Source organism: Trematomus bernacchii, unplaced genomic scaffold (assembly GCF_902827165.1).
Source record: "Trematomus bernacchii unplaced genomic scaffold, fTreBer1.1, whole genome shotgun sequence".
In the NCBI taxonomy this organism is placed as follows: domain Eukaryota; kingdom Metazoa; phylum Chordata; class Actinopteri; order Perciformes; family Nototheniidae; genus Trematomus; species Trematomus bernacchii.
The window spans coordinates 4,661,186-4,682,065 of record NW_022987739.1 but is presented as its reverse complement, the minus strand read 5'-3'; the positions used below and the strand labels follow the sequence as shown (position 1 = coordinate 4,682,065).

The 20,880-nt window shown below is 42.2% G+C and overlaps 1 protein-coding gene across 6 annotated transcripts in view; it reads right to left on the bottom strand.

The window, feature by feature from the left end:
- celf5a (cugbp, Elav-like family member 5a) overlaps nt 1-20,880 on the bottom strand; it is a 178,909-nt gene that overhangs the window by 10,464 nt on the left and 147,565 nt on the right. For 2 of the 6 annotated variants that reach the window (XM_034147885.1, XM_034147886.1), the window contains exons 5-7: nt 19,886-19,965; nt 12,419-12,592; nt 5,414-5,579 (exon numbers count right to left, since the gene is read on the bottom strand). In XM_034147885.1, coding sequence (XP_034003776.1) covers nt 5,414-5,579; nt 12,419-12,592; nt 19,886-19,965 — 420 coding nt within the window. The remainder of the gene's footprint in view (nt 1-5,413; nt 5,580-12,418; nt 12,593-19,885; nt 19,966-20,880) is intronic. The other 4 variants (XM_034147888.1, XM_034147890.1, XM_034147887.1 and 1 more) reach the window with 3 other exon arrangements.

Here is a 20,880-nt window from a genome sequence, read left to right as displayed (position 1 = left end):
AATGTAAAGAGTCTTTCCACTTAAAGCCCTGAGTCTATTTTCTCAAAGAGTATTTCCTACAAGAAAAATAAAATGTTCTGTTTGGTTGCTATTTTCCGTGAGAGATCTGTATTCAGTTGGTGGGCTGCCAAGCAACTGTCAATCACCCACACCCACACAGTCCTGATGACGCAGATCAGATGATTAACGTTTACTTTGATGTCTGCTTATTTCGTTATGCGATGTAGTGGAGAGATATTACAGATTTAGTTTAAGGCTTCATACTTTACGTTTTTATTAAACAATGTTAAACAAATGTGCAGTCCATCTGTACTCTAGAGTTTGAGGATCTGCATATAAAGGATTTCAGCTTGGCTAGAGTAGGATTAGTACCTTTATTCATTTATTCAATCTTGCTTCTGTTTCACATCTCCTTTCTCCACTGATGACCTTGTGAGTGTTAGTGAGAATGTGCTTGTATGCTGATGACGTCACTCTGATTAGCAACTTAGCATCTTTGGCTGCAGGCTGGAGTGGAAGCTAGCCTCAGCAAATGAATCAATAACTAGCTGGAGAAGCAAAAAACTCTTTAAATCATCAAAACACAAAGTTCATGATGTTCTTTGATGATGAGCTTACAGGCGAGCTCTTTCTGGGTGTCACCCATTAATAGCAAATTGTGATGTTCCAAACACCAACATAATCATCTTCATCTGGACAGACAGACAATGGGAGCTTTGAGGAGATTTGTAATTCAATTGAACATAAAGGACATTGAACTCAATTTCATAGAATAGAATAAAGCCTTGAGAAATATTGGTGGCCACAATCCATTTTCCCTGCTTTAAAAGTCTCGTACAAGATGCAAACCAACCACTAGCAGGCAGCACTTGCCTATATACGGCAAAACTGAGTCACTTTTTACCCTGAGCCTGTGACCTAAGATTTTCATTGTCATAACTACACTGTAGCTATGTACAAATGACAATAAAAGCCTTGCATCTTGAGTCACCAAGTCAAAAAGTCCCCCTGAGTAAAGTCTTAGACAAATAAAAGCCACTGGTCTCCATCAAACCCCAAACATATATTTAAATAACCAGGTATCTTCACAATAAATACAGAGATTTCTTTATTTGTCTAGATATACATATTCAACCTTAGTATATGAAAATGTGTATTCTTAATCTTAAAGGTAGGGTAGGTAAGGATGGAGAAACCAGCTCGAGTGCGCTAGGCTAAAATCTGCCCCTTCCTTCAGACTTCCTTACAGAGCCCCTCCTCCAACACACACGAACGCGCACATGACCAATGAGGGCACGAGATAAGTTTGTGCACGAGATGGAAGGCTGACAGGCAGGTAGGCCGTGGTCGTGCTTTTTACAGCGCCACGGCTTCCACAGATGACATTTTTGTATGTATTTATTGTCAAAGCATTTCATTTATTCATTGCTATCGGGATGTTAAGAGCATTCCATGGAATATAACAAAAAGTGTTTCTGAAGTGAATTGCCTACCCCACCTTTAAGTATCAAATTTACCCCAGGGCAATATAATAAATACAATTCCCACACAAGTGCAGTCTCTAGTGCTTGTGAAGCTCGGCGATTGTTGCTTACACACACATCTGATTTTGTCTGGCCAAGAACTGTGGCAGTGCTCTCTAAAAAAAATACCCGCACACACCAGCAGAGAGAAGGGATTTTGCTTTCACAGAACTGTTCACTTGCTCCTGGGATGTGTTATATTTCTGATGCAATAGGCCTGATTTAAACTGAAAGAGGGTACATTTGGATTAGAGGGACAAAGGCCCTTTGAGCAAGTAGACGTCTCTACGTTGATATCTTTGCCCTTACAGATGCAATGATTGTCAAGGTATTCTTGGAAAGAGTAAAGTATTCATAAGAGCTAATACAGTGAATGCAGTAAAGATTAAAGGGAGCTGGAAGCTGAAGGTCACAATTAAGACACAGGGGTCATCTGGAATTGAACCTATTATTCCAAATAGCCAAGATGCGATACCTCTGTGTGTCTCATTCATTCTCATTAGCTTAAAGAAACCATTATGAAGAGTTTTTGTATTTTCTTTATACATACATTGTGGTTGGTTAACTTTAACCTTATGGCGATCATTTCAATTAAACATGAAATATAAACTGTATGTTGAATATGCATGATGCGTCGCTGAAGACAGGTGCACACAGTCGAAAGATCACTCAGTCAGCTCATTAGTTTCATGTTTTCCGTCAGCATGGAAGTGTTTTGCATCAACGGTGTAACCATGCTCAAATCCAGCAGGGATGTTGTGGCACCTCCAGTCTGTCTGTGGAGCCTCTGCAGTATATTGTGTGTGATATGTGGCTGCGCATCCCATGCAACAGAACATTAGAGTGACTTAGATGACACACTCTCATCCTAACAAAGCGTCCTTGACACGACGTGTTCTTCACACACCCGGCAGGATCCGCTCTCTCCATTCCTCTCTTTCTCTCCACCTCTTTATCTCCCTGCCTTTCTCTCCCTTTCTTTGTTTAACTTGTATTTCTTCTGCAGAGCTCAGGGAGCGGCACCTGGTGAACATTATTTTCAAAAAGCATCATCATGCATCATTGTAAGGATACATGCTCTAATCAGCTGAGCCATCTGGCAAACGGCTTATGCACCATCAAGCTTAAATGCGTTGCATCTGTTGATCAAATGGATGTCTCATTGTTTTCAGAGTAACACCCTTAACCTCTGAGGCTCTTTGTACTCCGCTTGCTGTCACAAACAAGATTGTTTATGTGGCAAGAGGTTATACTGATCATTTAAATACAAGATTAATGTCACACATTTAACAGAAGATCAGGCAGGGTTTTTCATCTGTTAAGCTTCTATTGGAGCTTTGTGTTAATGCAGATCTGTGTAGGTAATTACCATAAAGGTGGTAGTCTAGCTGTCAATGACTTTACCTTTCTACCGTTTATGCTTTTAAACAGTTGACACACTTTCCAAATGTCAGAATTTAAAGATTTGTTTTGAGCTCTAATCTAGTTGATGAGACAACTTAATGTATAAATGACACCTCTGTCGAAGCAGACAGGCATCAGCTCCCAGACCTTCAAAACAGATTCTGATATTACAATGAATTATTCCTCTGACTCGGGGCAGACATTCTTCTGTCTCTCAACAGTGTGAGACTATGGCCTACTTATACAGTCAGCCTTGCCAGTAATGTTATGTATTATTTCATTGAACTCTAAATAAGTCATAGCCACAAGTGTGAAAATGGAGAGAGACAATGGCTGTGTAAACCAAAGCAGCGAGCTACACTAGCAATCCTGCAGCTGCTGGCAGCCACACTCAAATTAATGAATGGAGAAAGTGGAAATAAAACATTTCATATTTATGATGGTCCTTGAGAATTCACGAAAGCCATGCTTCTCTCAAGGATTAATAATATATTACCTTCAATAATAAAAGGTAATCAGCCAACTGTAGCTTGCACAGTAGCATGTCCAAAAGTAGATACATGGCACCACTTCACACATCAGATTCATAGACTTCATTCACTTCTCTAACATACAACAATTATTGGCTTTTTTTTGCTTTTCCAGAATACAACATTTCCTGAAATGTTCCTTCTTATTAGATTCAAGAGAATATCCCACAAATTCAGCAATATTTTCTTTACAGCAATGAACTGATTTTGTCTTTCGAGAGGCTACAAAAGAGACACAAAACAATCAGACTGGTGGACAAAGGCTCCAATACACACACACACACACACACACACACACACCACACACCACACACACACACACACACACACACACACACACACACACACACCACACACACACACACACACACACCACACACACACACACACACACACACCACACACACACACACACACACACACACACACACACACACACACACACACACACACACACAGAGAGAGACAGAGTTCCTTGCAATAGAGTTGCACAATCTTTCATCAGCACTATTGTGTTGCAAAATATAGGTATGCATGCAGAACACAAAGATCTGAATTGTCATACTGTCAGTGCTTTGCCCATCAAAAAAGAGGCTTCCCGGCAAGACTGAGCTCCACTTTTAATCACTGTCTCTGATTGATTATGCCTGCACCAAAGTGCACACTTTGCACTGAAAACATCACTGTGAATATTTGACAAATGGATCCCCTCTTTAGATATATTGCTCAAAGTAGAACATTATTGTGGATGTGCTGTACAAACACAGCATGTTCCAACATTTCAATTTATGCACATGCGTTCGTTTGGCATGAATGATTTAAAGGTTAATAGGTGTCCTGTAGCCTTGCCACACCTGGTCTGCTGCCTGTCCTGGTTATTGTAATTCAACTGACTGTTGTGAAGTAAGTTAAGCACAAAAACAGTGTGTGAACAACAAAAACTGCCCTTTCTTTGAGTCTGTGAATAAAGTACGGAACACAATACAGACTTAAGAGAATGTTTTCTTTCCCCACAGGAACACAGTGCAGAGAGAATTTGATATAGTGCAGCAAGCTTGTAGTAAAGATTTCAGTGATGGCAATAAAGAAAATCTAAGATAGGCCTTGTTCCACTCCCTCTCTCTTTCACTCACTGATTGGTTTAAAGTTACCAAAGTCATCACCTTAAAAACTCAATACTGCAGTGTTGACAAAGTAGGTGAGCGGAGCACAACAAAGACTTGGTTACTGTATTATTTATTTCGGCTCATGCTTTTGTTGAGTGGAGAATCTTGAAGTTTCCTCTGTCTCAAGGAAAACCAAGCACTGCTGAATAAGCAAATGTGATGCAGTGGGTAGGTATTTCAAAGTCCTTCCTTTTCCTCTGTAATGTATCGGTATAGGAGGTGTTTGTTATGGAAAACAAAACCAACTGCATGCAGATCATGCGCTAGGGCTTCAAAGCGCAAGGTCAAAAATCTATGGGGAAATTAGTGCCTTATCTTTAAACTTACTTATCGAGATTCCTTATTCTGCTGCTACTTAACCCAAATACTTTCTGCATCCAGCGAGTACATAAACATGCAAATCCGATTGACTTTGTTTTTCATCTTGGTCTTTCTTGCTCTCCAGTGAGATCACTTCTGAAAACCAGTGAGCAGGCAGGCATCCTTTCGGCCTGGCTGCAGTCCTAGTTATATTCTCACGCTGCACACATACACACGCGCACATACACACACAAACATGCACATATGCAAATATTCCTGCAGACATTGTAAAAACAACAAGTTGACCTAAAAGAACCCTGCTGGTATGAACAAAAAAAAGACACCCACGCAACACTTACACACACTAACAGTAAGACATTAACACAAGCAAACAAGAAACTCGCTCGTAGTAATAATAACCCACCCTCAATCCACAAAACCCACGTACGCAAGCACACAGAAGCAAAGGGAATACAACAAAAGTGCTCACCCAGTGTTTGATGGAACTCACTCGACATCGGGTTCATGGGGTTGTGTTGGAGGCTGTTGATGTTGAGCGCCCCCATCTGGTGGATCTGTGTGGCGGGGAAGGCCATGCTGGGCGTGAGGTAACCTCCGTGGCTTGCTGCCATGATGGCTGCCTGCTGCTGCATGAGCTAAAGAAGAGGGACACGGAGAGGTGGGTGGAGGGAGGGAGGGAAGGAGGTGTGGATGGGGTGTTTGGGAGAGAGCAGGGGGGAGAACGGGGTTTCCGAGAGAGGTGAGGGGAGGACAAGACGGTAAGGAAAAATATAGTAAGTTGGGAAGGAGTCGGACAAAGATGGGAGAAGGGAAGCATGAGAGGAGAGAGAACACGTAGAACAGAGGGAGGGATGTATGTTGAGGTTGATGGATGGATAGTGCATGGGAAGTACAGAGAAAGTAGAGCGGAATAAAAGAAGGGGAAGAAAAAAGAAGCCTGTCAACCTATGTTTAGTGAATCTGTCTATTCTCCCAGCAGGAAGCCTGTCGCCAGCTGCAAAAACGATTTAATAGCTGTCGGTTGGGCTCATACAAATCAAGACATTGACATGTGGACATTATACTTGTGCTCAGGGAACAGGCAAAGTTTGCAGAAGAGTTGCACTTCTTATTCATTTCATTTTCAAACTTCCCTTCACTTCACTTTGGCTGAATAGGTTTTGTCGCAGATGCTTGATGTTCTATCATTTTCCCGGCCTCATCTCTGATGTTTCTGATGTATTTGTAATGATTGCTGTATGCAGCCTGACATTCACCCAGACTTTAAAATTAGCTTTGTTTCATATTTATGTCAGAAACCACAAGGCCTTTCTCTGGGCTAGTTTCCCAAAATGTGAGGGCATTTTTCAAAAAGAATGCATTTAGAGTTGGGAATTCATTAAAAGGTGCAGTTTTTGTAGAATAGTTTTTGACATAGAGACATACATTTGCCAAAACAACATCATGTACTTGTCACTGAATCCAGACCCTGATTCATTAAAAGAATATTTGTTAATTGTTTGTAACAAGACATTTAAATTCCACACCATGTTAGTAGTGCAGTATGTTAGTCAGAACATTGAAATGGTGGTCGATTCTCAACCATTGGACAATCCCACAAAGAGATAAATCAATAGCCTTTCATTCACTCTGCATACTACTTAGCATGAAGTGAGAAGTTCGAGCCGAAAATGTTTTCCATCAAATGCAGCCCACAGTGTGTTTATTCATGCTCACATGCACCGCTGCCCTGCACTGCACACACACACACACACACACACACACACACACACACACACACACACACACACACACACACACACACACACACACACACACACACACACACACACCACACCACACACACACACACACACACACACACACACCACACACACACACACACCACACACACACACAAACACACAGACAAAATGTCATGAGGAACGACTGAGTTTTCTACTTGAGTTTCCGCACTCAGCTTAAATTCTCCCTGTGCAAACCATAAACTGAATGCCTAATTCAGAAGAAAACCCATCATTGTACAATGGCTTTTGCAGCTTGCGAACCAGTGGGTCTATCTAGCGAATCAACAATCTTTTGCTGGCTATGTAGTGATGCAGACTTGTGTGGTGTTGGAATACAAACACAGCTGGACCGACCTCTCAGCATCTGGTTAATGCTGCTTAGCTGCTGCGTGTCAGGGGAGCTGCTGATGGCCGTGGCCTGAGAATGACTCGTATAAGCAGAAATCAAACTCCTCTGCCACTGGCGCTAATGCTAATGACGATATTGTGAGACACTGTGGGTAGACAATGCCACTCTGCTTGTATTTGCATGGGGACCCGGCAACGGAAAAGCCAATTATTTCCCCTCAGTGCCCCTGTCAGGTAACCTGAAAGCGGCTGTCCTGCTGCAGAATGCCCAGCGCTGGCATCTCATCCATTAGCCACATGCCTTGCCTCTGCTATCTATTAACGCCTGTTGTCATTTGCATAATTTCATTGTGACAAATGGGAATCATTCATTCCTTTCCAAATAAGATGAATTGAGCCTTTAAGGGGCCGTAGCTGCAAAAGACAGCAAAGGAACAAGAAACTAAACAAAAGCAATGACACAGAAACAAACAAAGAGGTCTAGACGAGGCCTTGCTTTGGAGATGCTGTGACTGCCCCCCCATTAGGATGTGAACAGGGTGAGACTTCAGGATGAAGGGGCCGACTGGGCTGGTATTACAGAATAAATAAACTGTCACAACACTCGCTGTTTTTTTGTCTTTTCTCTGGCTCTGCTCGCTGATACTGGGGACTTAGAGCTAATTCTAATAGGCTTGCAGTCTATTTATTGTGGGCCTGGTGGCCTTATAAAAGCTACACGCCTGTATGGAGTAAACATGGAGTGGGAGTAAAGACTAGCCTCTCTCCCAATGCATATTCTAGATCATGCAATGCTTAATGCCTTCCGTCAGATTGTCATGGATAACAACTCATTGATGCTTCGTTCCAAATTCAAATGCAGCAAATTGGAAACCAAAGCATATCATTATGTTGGAACGCAGTGGTTAATACAAACTGGCTCTGATAAAAAGAAAATAAAGAGCAGCAAGCAGAGTGGTTTTGTTGACAGAGATATTCAAAGTCGTTCCATTTGACTTTTCATATGTATATGCTTTTTCCCCCCCCCCTCTTTTTCATCATTTCAAAAGGCATTATATTCAGAAGCAATTCCCGTTTCTTTATTTATGCACCAGCCAGCAGATAGCAAATGTCTCTGGTGGAGAATGAGCCGAACTGAGTCTTCATCGTCACAGACACAACCTTTCTGCTTCCTCTTGAAAAGAAAGGCAAGAGAGAAGAAAAGGCAGAGAGAACAAGGGGGACAAAAGAGAAAGCGCGTGAGATGAAAGGGAGAAAAGAAAGTTGCCCGGGCTCCCGCATCATTCATTTAGTGTCAGACATCTGCTTTTTTATTGCAACCTGATGGCATTACTCTCCCCTGGTGCCAGCAGGCAATCACCTCTTTATCACATGGCAATTATCTCTGTAGCGCTGCTCTGTGACTCGTTGACTCTCAGCACTGTCACATGTGACCCCTTATAGAACAACCAGCCGGGGACAGAGGCAGAAAGGATAGAGAGAGACAAAGAGAAGGAAAGAGTGAGAGGGTGAAAAAGGTTGAAGAAACAAGAGAGATGAGGAGAGAGTAGGTCAATGAGGTGAAGAAAAAGACTGAAGAGAGAAGACTGAAGCTCAAGGGCCTCATTTGTTACCCCCATGCTGGCAGGCCGTATTTCCACGGAAAGATTTGAATAGGTTATTTCATCTGAGGCACTTTGTTGTGTGTGCAGAGCGAGTCCTCACAAGTGTAGTACAGCTAAACCAGGTCATAGACGTGTGTGTTTGCGTGCAGGCAGTTTTCAGCACAGCTAAATGATGCAGTAATCTGTTCCCATCATTCCTCATGTGTGCTGTGATGCCGTTTGAATGCGAGTCCCTCCAACAGGGGGAGATGTTTCCTAATGTGAGTTTACAGTCATCATCCTCCCTCTCATCCTCCCACACATTGTCACTATTAGCGCCAAGTTAAACCATTTTCTCGCCTCTCATTTATCCATCTTACACTCAGTCCAATGTATCTTTTTAGGCAGGCAACAGGGGCACAGTGCGGAGGGCCTTTAAATCGAAAACGTCTCTCCTTTCCTGCGACACAGCATGCATTCCTCCACCTGAAGAGACCAAGCTAAAATGGCTGTCTTCCCAGAGAGACACGGCTTTGAAGACGAAGGGAGAAAAGTGACTTGAATCAAATCTAATCATGTACAAATAGGATGTTTGTGTCTTGAAGGGGGAATACAAAAGGTAATAAAAGCTGGTTTTATTACTCACATTCAGCGATTCATGGGAGAACTATTATCACTCACTACTAACACTGGAATGAAACAAGGAATCCCACTCGCTCGCTCTCCCTCCGCTTGTGTTTTATGAAATCACCTTTTTGCAAATAGGATGTCTCCTGTCAGAGCACACCAGTGTCTATCGTAAAAATGGCACATTTCTCATTTTTGGCATATGTTGTGAGTGTTGTACCCCTCCAATTTGTGTTCAGAGCCCCCTCCTTCTCCTGGTTTGACTAAAATCCAATTTACTGGCTGTCAGCTCAACTCTTTAATCCTATCCACTGCTGTAGTGGAGAGGTAGCTCTTTGAATTTACCATTTACTGTACTCCCTGGTTATAGCTATATATACCATCTCTCCCCAAGTCTGTATTCTATACTGTGCCACCTCCTCTTCTCTTGGCCAGCGTATATGGAGAGTGGGCGAACATGTAGTGTGTCTTTGGAGATAAAGTCCTTTTTGTGTCACTGCAGGTTTTTCTTCTTGGGGGAATATGTGTAGTTTATCTTGCAGTAAAGAAACATTCACTGTATCACTTCAGCACATTCCCGGTGGCTACAGGGGACTCGAGGCGGCACACCATACACATGCAGCCATGACTGTAATGTAATCATAACTGCTGCACAAGCAGGACCCCCACACTAAAGATAACTCAGATTTCCCTTTATTCCACATTTTGCGCATGTTGCAGTTGGAACCAGTATTTATACTCATTAAATAGGTCTTTAGCTAGATATGAAAACAAGAGCCTCGCTGATAATCCATTACTGCCTCTGGAGCACTCATTACTTTATCAAAACTTTATCTCCAAGGTTGCTTTCCCTCAGAGTTTCTTAACCGGCTTGCCTTATTCGCTAAATTCATTATATGCAGGTACATGGCACCCACAGTCTCTGTAATTCGTAATACTAATACAAGGAGAATCTCACCTTCACTAACATCATTCATGCTGGATAATCTTTGTGTCGAGCAACCACATACGTGCAATTTCTCTTTTAGATTTAATAGTAATTGATTCTCTCTAATGCTGAAGTATCCCCAGTGCCCTTGTTACTTTCACTCGGAACTCAATTTCCTAGCATCATCCTGCTCTTTGTCATATTATATTTGTGTATGAGAGGGAGAGAGAGAGGGGGGGGGGGAAGAAAGAACATTTGCTGCGCAGTGCGTCTGAGTGTGTACACGCTTGTGTGCGTCTGTATGAGTGGACACGGGTCTCTGCCACAGTAAATAAGAGTCATGGCCAACCTGAGCGGGGCACAATGGTCTCCCCGCAGACCGCCACTGCCTCCACCACCCCTTAAACATTTGCATTTCTCCACATTTCCTGGGAAAGGGCTGCATTTCATGAATGGTAATGAAGGTGGGAGTTTTACTGGGACGAGCACAAGAGATGGCCTCGCAATTACTCTGAGATGGTCAATTTGCACATTTCACACTGGGTCTCAGGGCTGTGATGTGAAAATGAGGGAAACGGATAAGCCCCCAAGACCTGGCTATTTGAAACAATTTATCCTAGCATTTGGAAACAGCAAGAAATATATATAACTTTGACATCCAAATGAGTACAGGGGAAATTATTTGGTGTTACTCCTTCTCTGTGAGTAAACACATTGCTGATGATTATGTGTATTTATGCAGTGTGAGGCCCAGGTTTTTTTATCTAAGTGCTGGATGGAACGCTTCTCCTCAATTCATTTTAGCCTGCTTCAAGTACAGTGTGCATGCACGTGCATAAGGCGGTACGTGTGAGTGCTCTGCCTCAGCGGAGAAGAAGAAAGTTAAATTCTGAGTCAACTGTGGCCCCTGAAGCATCTCAAGGGCCCAGAGGGAGGGACAGGGGGAGGGAGAGGGGGGGAGGGGAGAGAAGCAGTGTGATAGAAGGTAGAGGGGGCGCATGGTGAGAGCGGCTGCATAGGCTGTCTGAACTCATCAAAGAGCCGGGGGTCTGCTGTGTGAATATGGTGCCATGCCCTGAGGGGGGGGGGGGGGGGTACAGTGGGCGGTGGTAGGAGGGCAGAGGGAAGCTGATGAAGGGGTTGGAGGGTAGCAGCTAACTAAATGTGTGTGAGGGTAGTGATAGACTGAATGTAAAAGCATAGCAGCACTGCTTATAAAAAGGAGGGGACCAAGAAGTGCTGCTGAATGAAGTGATGATAGTTTGGCAAGCTCATTTCAATTATAGAAATGAATACCAAGTAGGGTGCAAAACGTGTCTTTGTGTTCTATTTACTAGAAAAGTTACACATTTCACTGCCTGTTTTAAAATGCTTGATGATTAATTGGACCACATAACAGTCAAGCTAAAGGTCAAAGGGGTTAAAATGTGTGTCCCATGTGTCATGTGATCTAATTCATTTACAGTCCCACCTCAGCAATACACTGTCCATCCAAAGGGGAATACAGGTCAAATTGAAATGATATGTGTCAGCAGAAATACGGACAGCGCACAATTATTGCGTTTGTTAAAAGCCACTATGTGTCAAATGATGATGTAATCTAAAATTACTTGGATTTTTTACGAGTTTTGTAGCTAAACGTTGGAAGATTTAGGAGACTATTCTGGTGAGCGCAGCCTCCATTGCTTTTGGTGCATTCATCTCTCTTTCCTTCCGTTCGATCCATGGGACAGAAGTTTAGAAAGGTAGCTAACAGTAAGTTATGTATATCATTTTGACAGAAAGAGCTTCCAGCTGTAGCTGAAGATGGCGCTATGAGAGCGGTGAGTATAAACCTAAACACTTAAGTTGTATAGCCACAAAACCAGAACAATGACATATTACGACACTTAAATACTTAATATAACTGAGAGGAACTGCAGAGTCCAGTTGTAATTCTCTGTGGATGGCACCTTTCACATAAGCGTAGTCATTTAAACCATTGTTAATATAAAATTACATTATTTATACCCAATTATAGCAGCTTCAAGGACCTTGTAGAACAATGTGATTGAGCAGAATCCCAACATCCTGGACACAACCTACTGTATTGTAGTTACATTCCTACAAGGGTCTACTGTAGCCTCAGTCAGCACATATTTGTATGTTAAATTGAATGTGTTTTTATTTGAGTGGTTCTGTGTGTATCATTTCGCACTCACCGCATGTGCGTAAGAGCTGTAGGTGCTGAAGGGGAGGGCAATGGCTGGGTTGAAGATGCCAAACTGCCCAACCATCTGCTGCATACGTCTGATGGTGCGCTCCTTGTCTGTGTCGGCAAACTTGACCACCAAGCTGGAGGACGCACCCTGAGGGTCGAGAGAGAAACAGAAGATCTGAGGAAAAACAACATTGACACTTAACCTGGGATGTTAACACTGGCTCAGTCATCAACAATAACATCATTTCATCCTCTATCCCCAAAAAGGCTTAGCCACATCAGGAATTCTTTTGGATTTGTGACTGTTAGGATTGATCAAGTATTTATGAGAAAGCAACCACAACAAAAGGCTTAAAAAGGTTCAATACAAGGGCATGAAGAATGGTCTTTGTTATTATTTCAGATTTGTCTGTATGCCATGATCATTAGCAACAACAACCGGTGATAACATCAATATCCAGTGAGATCCTCTAATTGCATGTCAGAGCTTTCTTTTTTGGCATTCTAGATGAAACATCATTGCACATTTGTATTATTGCAGGGAATTGTGCCTCCTCATTTTGTGACTGGCATACATAAACATGAACCTAAGAGAGGTATGGGAAGAATAAAAAATATTCTCCCTACTGAGCGAACAGCTCTGTAGGCAGATGTGCAGACAGAAACCTTCCGTTTTTTCAATCAGTGTTTAACATTTACAAAGTCACTCAGGGCAGAGAAGCCTCGCTGTGCATGACATAAATACTTTATGTTTCCCCCAGCTTTCCCACTCCGGTACAGTACATATATGTAACCTTGGTGCTCCTCCCCACAGATTAGGTTAAAATATCTGCAATATACAATGATTTGAAGGAAGCGCTACAATTGGCAGTGCTTCCTATTGACCTTGGTGAAAGTGGTCTTCAAAGGAAATGTGGCTTTTTAGGGCAATTTCCCTCTTTCTGCCCTCTGTTTAGCCTCCCCTTGCTTTATGTGGCTCCCTTATCAACACTATTACCTCTTCCTGCAAGCCCAATAATGAAAACAGCAGGTGTGTCCGCCACACACCCTTCATTAAGAATCTTCAAATGATTTAGCGCTACAGTTGACCTTTTGTGTGCTCCGCCTCTCCTCCCCTCTGCGCCCCCAAACTGGCCAATCGATCCACATAAAAGGCCGAAATATTACTCTGATCTGACAGTGTAGAAAGGTTGTGTGTCAGTCATGATAAGAGGCCCCCTGAAATTGGTGCAGGATTGTCAATAACAGTGGTGACTGGTGAAGTGGCTGGATTGAAGGTTGGGGGATGGGGCTTTTAAAAGGGCTACATGGGGGGGTTTCTTGGTTTGGTTGGATGTGGGAGTTGTGTTGGACTCTAGGCAAGCAGTTATAAATGGGCAGCAAAATTATTTATCAAGTTTTAATTTGTCTCTGTTTGCATATTCTGACTGAGGATCTGTGGAGCTCTGCTAATGAAGACATTTATAGAGATGCTCAAAGACAGGCACAGGATCTTCCGACTGTAACATATAGATTATATCGTCTATTTTCTCCCCTCTTTTTTTTCAATATTCCCCCAAGCCCTCTCCTCCTGGTTTGCTACAGAGGTTGAATCACAGGTTTGAAGGATCGTAGATGAGAGGCCAGTTAGTTGGTTGCCTGACTAAATTGATTATTGTCTAGTTAGTGGAGTGATTGATTGACTGGCATGCTAGGTGGCTAGATGGCTTGCTAACTGGCTGACGGACTGTAGTATTCGTTAGACTGACAAGCCGGCTGACATCTGTACAGCTGATTGACTAATTGTTTCCCTCAGTGTTGCGAGTGTCATCCCATTCCTGTCACTCCAGAACAACATTATCCCTGGCCATTGAGCGCTCTGTATGATTCTATAATAAACAGGATAGAAACAAGAGATAGAACATCATCTATAAAGAGATATTATTGAGTTTCTCAATCTCGTAAAGCAACATCTCATAGACTCTGCTCGGTCACCTCAAAGTTAACCTTGGCACAGTTACTGGTTGAGGGTTTGTCTGTTGTGTCGGTCCAGCTTTTTACCATCTGCATCATTAACTTTATTATGAGGTTTAACTTTGGGAGAGTCCAGGACATGGCAGAGCATGACCAGAATACAAAGGAGATGTGCTAGTACATAATGAATACTCTAACTCCTTCTCACAGTAAAAAAAGAAAAGAAAAAGCTATTAAAGGTCTACCTTCTTTGGTAATGAGAGCTGCGTGTTCCTACTCGGCTTCTTTAATTTATTGGGGAAGGCTGGGTTTTATAATCTGAGGGTATTAAATTGAAACACTGAAGTCAACCTCTTTTCTATCAGGATTAGACTGGAGTGTGCCTGCTTGGATGATAGAAACATGGTTTATTGTATAAGAGCCTTTTGCCTTTTCTTTCATACTTTCCCATGTATGTCCCACTCTCTGCAAGGCGTCGTCAATGGAAGTCCATACACTGACTCTTCCCTCCCGCTGGTTCTCCCTAGGACACCTGAATCATATGGTTTATCGGCCAAGCATCCAATGCCACATTTGTTTATCTCCCAGGTTTTCCCAGTTAGGCCTGTCAGGATATCAGTAGAATCGCCACTGCTATAAAGAGAGCAGGATGAAGTGTGAAGTAAAAGTCTCATTAAATTTTTAAGCTGCCAAGTGTGAGCAGAATCCCCCTGCCAGGCGGCTTCCAGCTGCCTAGAGAGCCACTGAAGGAAGGGGAGTTAAACAGGGAGGATAAAAAAAAAAGTCCCTGCAGAGACCCAGAACCAAAAGGAAAGTCTGCTTCTCTACACCTCCTTCTCATTGCCAAGGTTGGAGTCTGTCTAAGCTGCAGACCAAGCTATACACCCCTTACTTCTTTAACTTTAAACATATGCAGGTTTGCATTAGTGCAGAGTAGAGCTAGAAAGGAGTCTGATCCTGTATTGGTTCCAAGAGTCACATGGTGAAGGCCTTCATGTTGTCCCAGTTTGCTTGGGTTAGTCACCCTATGATGACTCAGTCTGTAAAACTGCTAGCACAAAAACAAAAACCAAGACATACATCCCATCTTTCTTATAAACATTTTTTTTTTACCATAAGACATATTTTCATCCCTGCCTGAAAGATAAAAAACTATTTTAATGAGAATGTATCGCCACTAAAGCTGTCTGTTCCTCCACAACATATGGCCTCATATTCTGCCTGCATTGCTTACCATACATTAAAACATGATTTTATATTCACAAAGTTACAACTTTATATTAAAAATGCATTGGACCAGAGTGCTTCCATCAGGAACATGAGTGCATAGCATGTGATGCTCATCTAGACACCACTTGACATGTTTGTTTTGACATTATGGTGGGTTTCACATTTCTTCAGATGTCACAAGATTCCCGCAGTCACATCTGAAATGTATTTATTTATTTTTGCTTTCAATGGATCCTACATTGATGCTGCATATGCAGTTAGATGCTACAGTATATATCTTATAATTGATGTCCTTTGCAAGATACTATACTAATCTTCTCCACCAAAGGAGTCATGAATACACATCGTCTTTGAGCTTGGCTAGTAAAATAATGGATGACTGTAATCTATGAGGTTATTAGAATGTAAATTGCCTGGGTAGAAATACTTGTGGGGGAGATGACAGATCTTAAACAATACACATTAACTTAAAAATATAAAGGCAGAACGTTGTTTAATGAATAGCAGCACGGAGATCTATCATCCTCGTGAAAAACTGACATTAAAACTCTGCATCTCATTGACTACACAATGAGATCATTACTGTTTCCTGACTTAAAGCAGCCTTCATATACTGTGCTATCTGCAGCATGTTTTGCCTTTCCACCATCTCTTTATTTAGTCATTATTTAAGGCAGTGACACATTGATCAGTACATTAAAACAATGTGTCTGACTGAGTGTTAAATCCTGGCACTCACAGCACTTGCATGTGTGTGTTCTCTGTCTGAAGTAATGGAGAAGATCCAGCAGCTTGGGAATCACATTTGGATGTTTATTTTTTACCCTCTTTGCTCTTCTCTTCACTCTCAATCATCCAGCTCTCTCTTCTATGCAAACTTCACCTCATTTACTTTCCTTTGTTCTGCTCTTATCCTTCCATCAACCTGCTCCAGTATTTCTGTGTCAGTCCCTGTGTCAGCGAAAACAGTCTCAAACCCCGGCTGAGCTGACGCGGATACGGATTGAAAAGAATTCACGGCTCTGCGGACCTGACCCACCCCCCCCCCCCCCCTCGTCTCTGTGTAATTCTGTCCCGGGACTTACTTCCTACACGACCCTGCTGAATCCCGGCAATTTGCTTTACAGCTCTGGCGTTTAAATGTTTAATTGAGCCACTCATACTCTGAACAGTGGCAGTGTGTGTGTGTGTGTGTGTGAACGCTGGCTGAGAGATAATGGTGGTGTGTATAGGAGGCAGAGGTATGCACGCTTGAAATATGATGGGTTAGGGTGTGATGGAGATCCAGCCAAGGTCTTATATGTGACCTGCGGATGCACTCATATAACTCACACACTTACACTCTCTTGCTATCATCCTTCATGCAGTGACATTATGTCGTAGTTAGCTATTGGCAGATCATTTTTCATTTGGATGAGTTCACAGAAGTATATATGCTCCCCCACATGTATTCATATGTAGAGTATATTTTTACATGCTCTGATCGTCATTTATCTACACTCGTACATTCTTTCATTTTCCTATTTCCTTCCCGAATCGCATATACAATACATACAAAATGCCCATTCCCCTCTACATGAATAACACAAATATATTCAGCCCAAGTCCTGCGAGCTGGAAAATAAGATCAGTCAGGGAGCCTTTGACCCTAGCCTGTGGCTGTACTACATGTGACAGTGAAACAGAAAGAGAAACAATATATAAATAGTATGTGTGTGTATGTGTGTGTGTGTGTGTGTGTGTGTGTGTGTGTGTGTGTGTGTGTGTGTGTGTGTGTGTGTGTGTGTGTGTGTGTGTGTGGGCTGATGCAAATGTGCTAGCCACAAAGTGCTTCTGTTTGTACATGTTTATGTATGCACACACATGCATTCATGTGTGCGTGTGTGTGCACACTCATAAACTCTAAGGAGCCAGTGCTCATGCTTTGGGGGATTGGCAGTGGATCTATCAAACTGCTGTAGTTAGTCGCAGTGTTAATATTCAGTGCACTTCAACACCTCAGCTTGCAACGCTATTGGCTGGACTTTATTCATGGTCATCTCTCTGAGTCTGCTCAACAGACACGGCCTTGGAAGGCAGTAAATATGCACACACACACTCACTCACAAACACACACACACTCACATGCTGGCTCAGTTTGTCTTGTTTCATTAGAACAATTAATCATCTCTATTAGCCCTGGAGAAGTGAGAATTAGACAATTCCCAAAAACAGTTGCAGGCAATGGATGGCCTTCATAAGTTCAGTTCTGTATGCATCCTGCATTGGAGCTGTCAATAGTCTATTTTCTTTTTGTTTCACTTCTTTATTCATATATTCATTTTTGAATGCATCCAGTAGTGCAAATGAAAGATTATTTATATATTCAGTCCATCAATATACTTGTACGTGACTTAGTTTTGCCGCTGTGACTCAACTGCAATCAAAAAACCCAAATGAATACAGGATGTATGGTCCAAGGTTTTTCCAGGATGTTTGCTACATTGATAGACACTTTTCTGTGAATAGCAGAGTCCCACTGAGGCGTAATGGCCCACTAGTGTTCCGCTAATCTGAGCGAGGCAGGCACACTGGGCCCTCTCCTCCAGCAGCCACAGGATATGAGATGCTGATCAGATTTCTATAATCAATTTACCAGAGCAGGAGGTATAAATCCTGTCCATTCACTCCTTCTCCCTCACCCCCCCCCTTTCTCTGTCTCTCTCCCCAACTCTCGTCCCCTCCCTTCTGCCCCCTGCTTATAGTTAGATGAATAATTCAGCAGCCAATGTGGTGAAAGGTGGAGTAAACAAGTCTATTGCCTAATATCCCGAGAGGCTGCCAAAGAGAGACGAGTGAGGGCAGAGAGCTAGCAGAGATAGGGAAAGGAGCAACAAAAGAGGAGGGTATCTATGGAGAATGGACATCCAGAGTCTTTCCTCATGACCTGCAGTCATTTGCACTTAGATTGACTCAGAGGTTGCGGCCAAAATGGCACAGCCGGCATCTAGTCCTCCTCTATGCTTTGCTCTGAGCCACACATTGGCAACCATTGATAATGAAATCATACAGTGAAACACAACATCTGTGAGATAGGGTATATGAGAGAGTTCAGGGTCCCTGCTTCTCTGAGGCGAGAGTTCCCGAAACAAAAAATGAGGATAAAAACATTATACTTACAAGCGACTGTATAATATGTGACTGTCCGTTAGCCGGATGTCACGGAAAATAACTCTATTCAGGTTTGGAGAGCAGAATAAGTCGCTTTTATTTGAAACCTTCAGGTATACAGGCAGTATGCCTAAACATGAGACACATACAAACGAGCCGTCCAGCCTCTGTGCTCATAGTAAGTCCAATAGAGACAGAATTCAGAGGATTCAGTGTGCTTACATAACGGGCAAATGTAATCTCACACTGGAGTTATATTCACTGATTATGCAAGCAGAACTACTGATTGATGACTCACCCAAAATTCAATTATCATTCTAAACAGTTTTATCTGGAAATTAGATTTGGAATTTTATTTTTTGCCAATTAAAGAGACAGGAGGCTATTTCGGGCTGTATCTGTTTTAAAAACTGGATGAGGATGGTTGCATTTCATAAATTGATTAAAAGTTGGGGGAAAGTAAAACTAAAAGAGGTTCAAGCTTTAAAGGTCACCTATTATGCAAAATCCACTTTTTCATGTCTTTTCTACATCAACATGTGTCCCCTCTGTGGAAAGAGATTCTGAAAGTTTCAGGAAAAAAGATTCACTCACTTTTTGTCCTGATCCATTTATATAAAAACCTGTCTGAAAATGAGCTGATTGTGGCCACTTTATGATGTCATAACGATTTTTTGTCTTGTGTAACCATTAGCCAATCACCAACCAAGGTAACCCCCCGCCCCCCCCACCTTATCACCTGAATCTCCTCCTAGAGCACCATTGTGTTCTTTTTAACCAAATATCTCTCAGAGGGGCGTGGGGAGTGGCTCCTTATTTTCATCTAAAGTAACAGACAGAGAATCAGCACTTTGTGCATAAACCCCTCTGTTTCAGCACAGGGCTGAAACAGAGGGGTTTATGGGATGCTGTAATGGGTGATCTGTTTGGTATTTTGAGTCAAACACTTCAGAGACATGTTTGTATATATCTGAGACCTATAATATATTGATGAAAAACAGTAGGGGACCTTTAAATAAAGACTGCACATAGCTATTTAAGTCAGTGTGTAGGTGTGCATGCAATGGATGTGTGTGTATGTTTCTCAGTTGTTTTGATATGTTGAAATGTTGATAAGGGAGAGAGCTGTACTCACTGGCATGGTCTGGCTTCCGTGGAGGGCACTGATTGCAGACTGAGCCTCAGTATGTGTGGAGAACTTGACAAATGCGCAACCTGGAAGAGAGAACAGAAGCACGTCACACACATGCAGGTACACACACAGACACACACAGTTTATGTGCAGTAAATGTATTCAATCGAGTGAGATTAAAAGCCTACGGTATATTAATAAAGAATGTTGAATTGTATTTGACACCACGGAAATCACTGTGCAGTGAGAGGCTCTCATTGCACAGCAGGCTGCCCCACTCCGGGCATTAGGCAGGCAGAAGCTGTAGGCTAAAGATTGCACTGATGAAGCAGAAAAACATGCTATTTAGCACCACATGCCTGTCTGTGCATATTAAATACTAGCTGAACTGGCTACACTCAAAACTAAAATGTTTTACATTTAAAAAGCACTCAATTTGAGAACTACTCAGTACAGTGTATCGTTCCCACAACAGGATCAATATCTGTGAATATGACGATGTCTGTCCAAAAGGCCAGGAACCACAAAACCCACTCTCTTGGCTCTAATGTCCGTTAGAAATACTGCGAGGATTAGATCAAGTGAAAACAAGTTGAAGATGGCTTTTGCGGGTTTACAAAGTGAGCTGTTGCACATTAATTATTCAATCACTAAACTGGAGTACGGCCCCCTTTTAAAGCTAACAGAAAATTGATTTAAAGCTGTACATTTTGTCTCCTTTAGAAATACTACAACTTACTGCCACAAAATGATTCTTAAAAATATACTCATAAATATTGTAATTCATTTTCAAGAATAGTATGGCTCCCCTTACAGTAAGTACACATGTCTAACATATGGAACAATGGAATAGTAATGATGTTAGTTTATGGTAATTTATTAATTATACTTTATTCATTCACTGTTTTTAATCAAGGCTTGAAGGAAGAAAGGAGACCACTAGTACACGTGGTCAGTGTTTTACAAAGCTAACACATTTACACACAGTCTAAATGCTA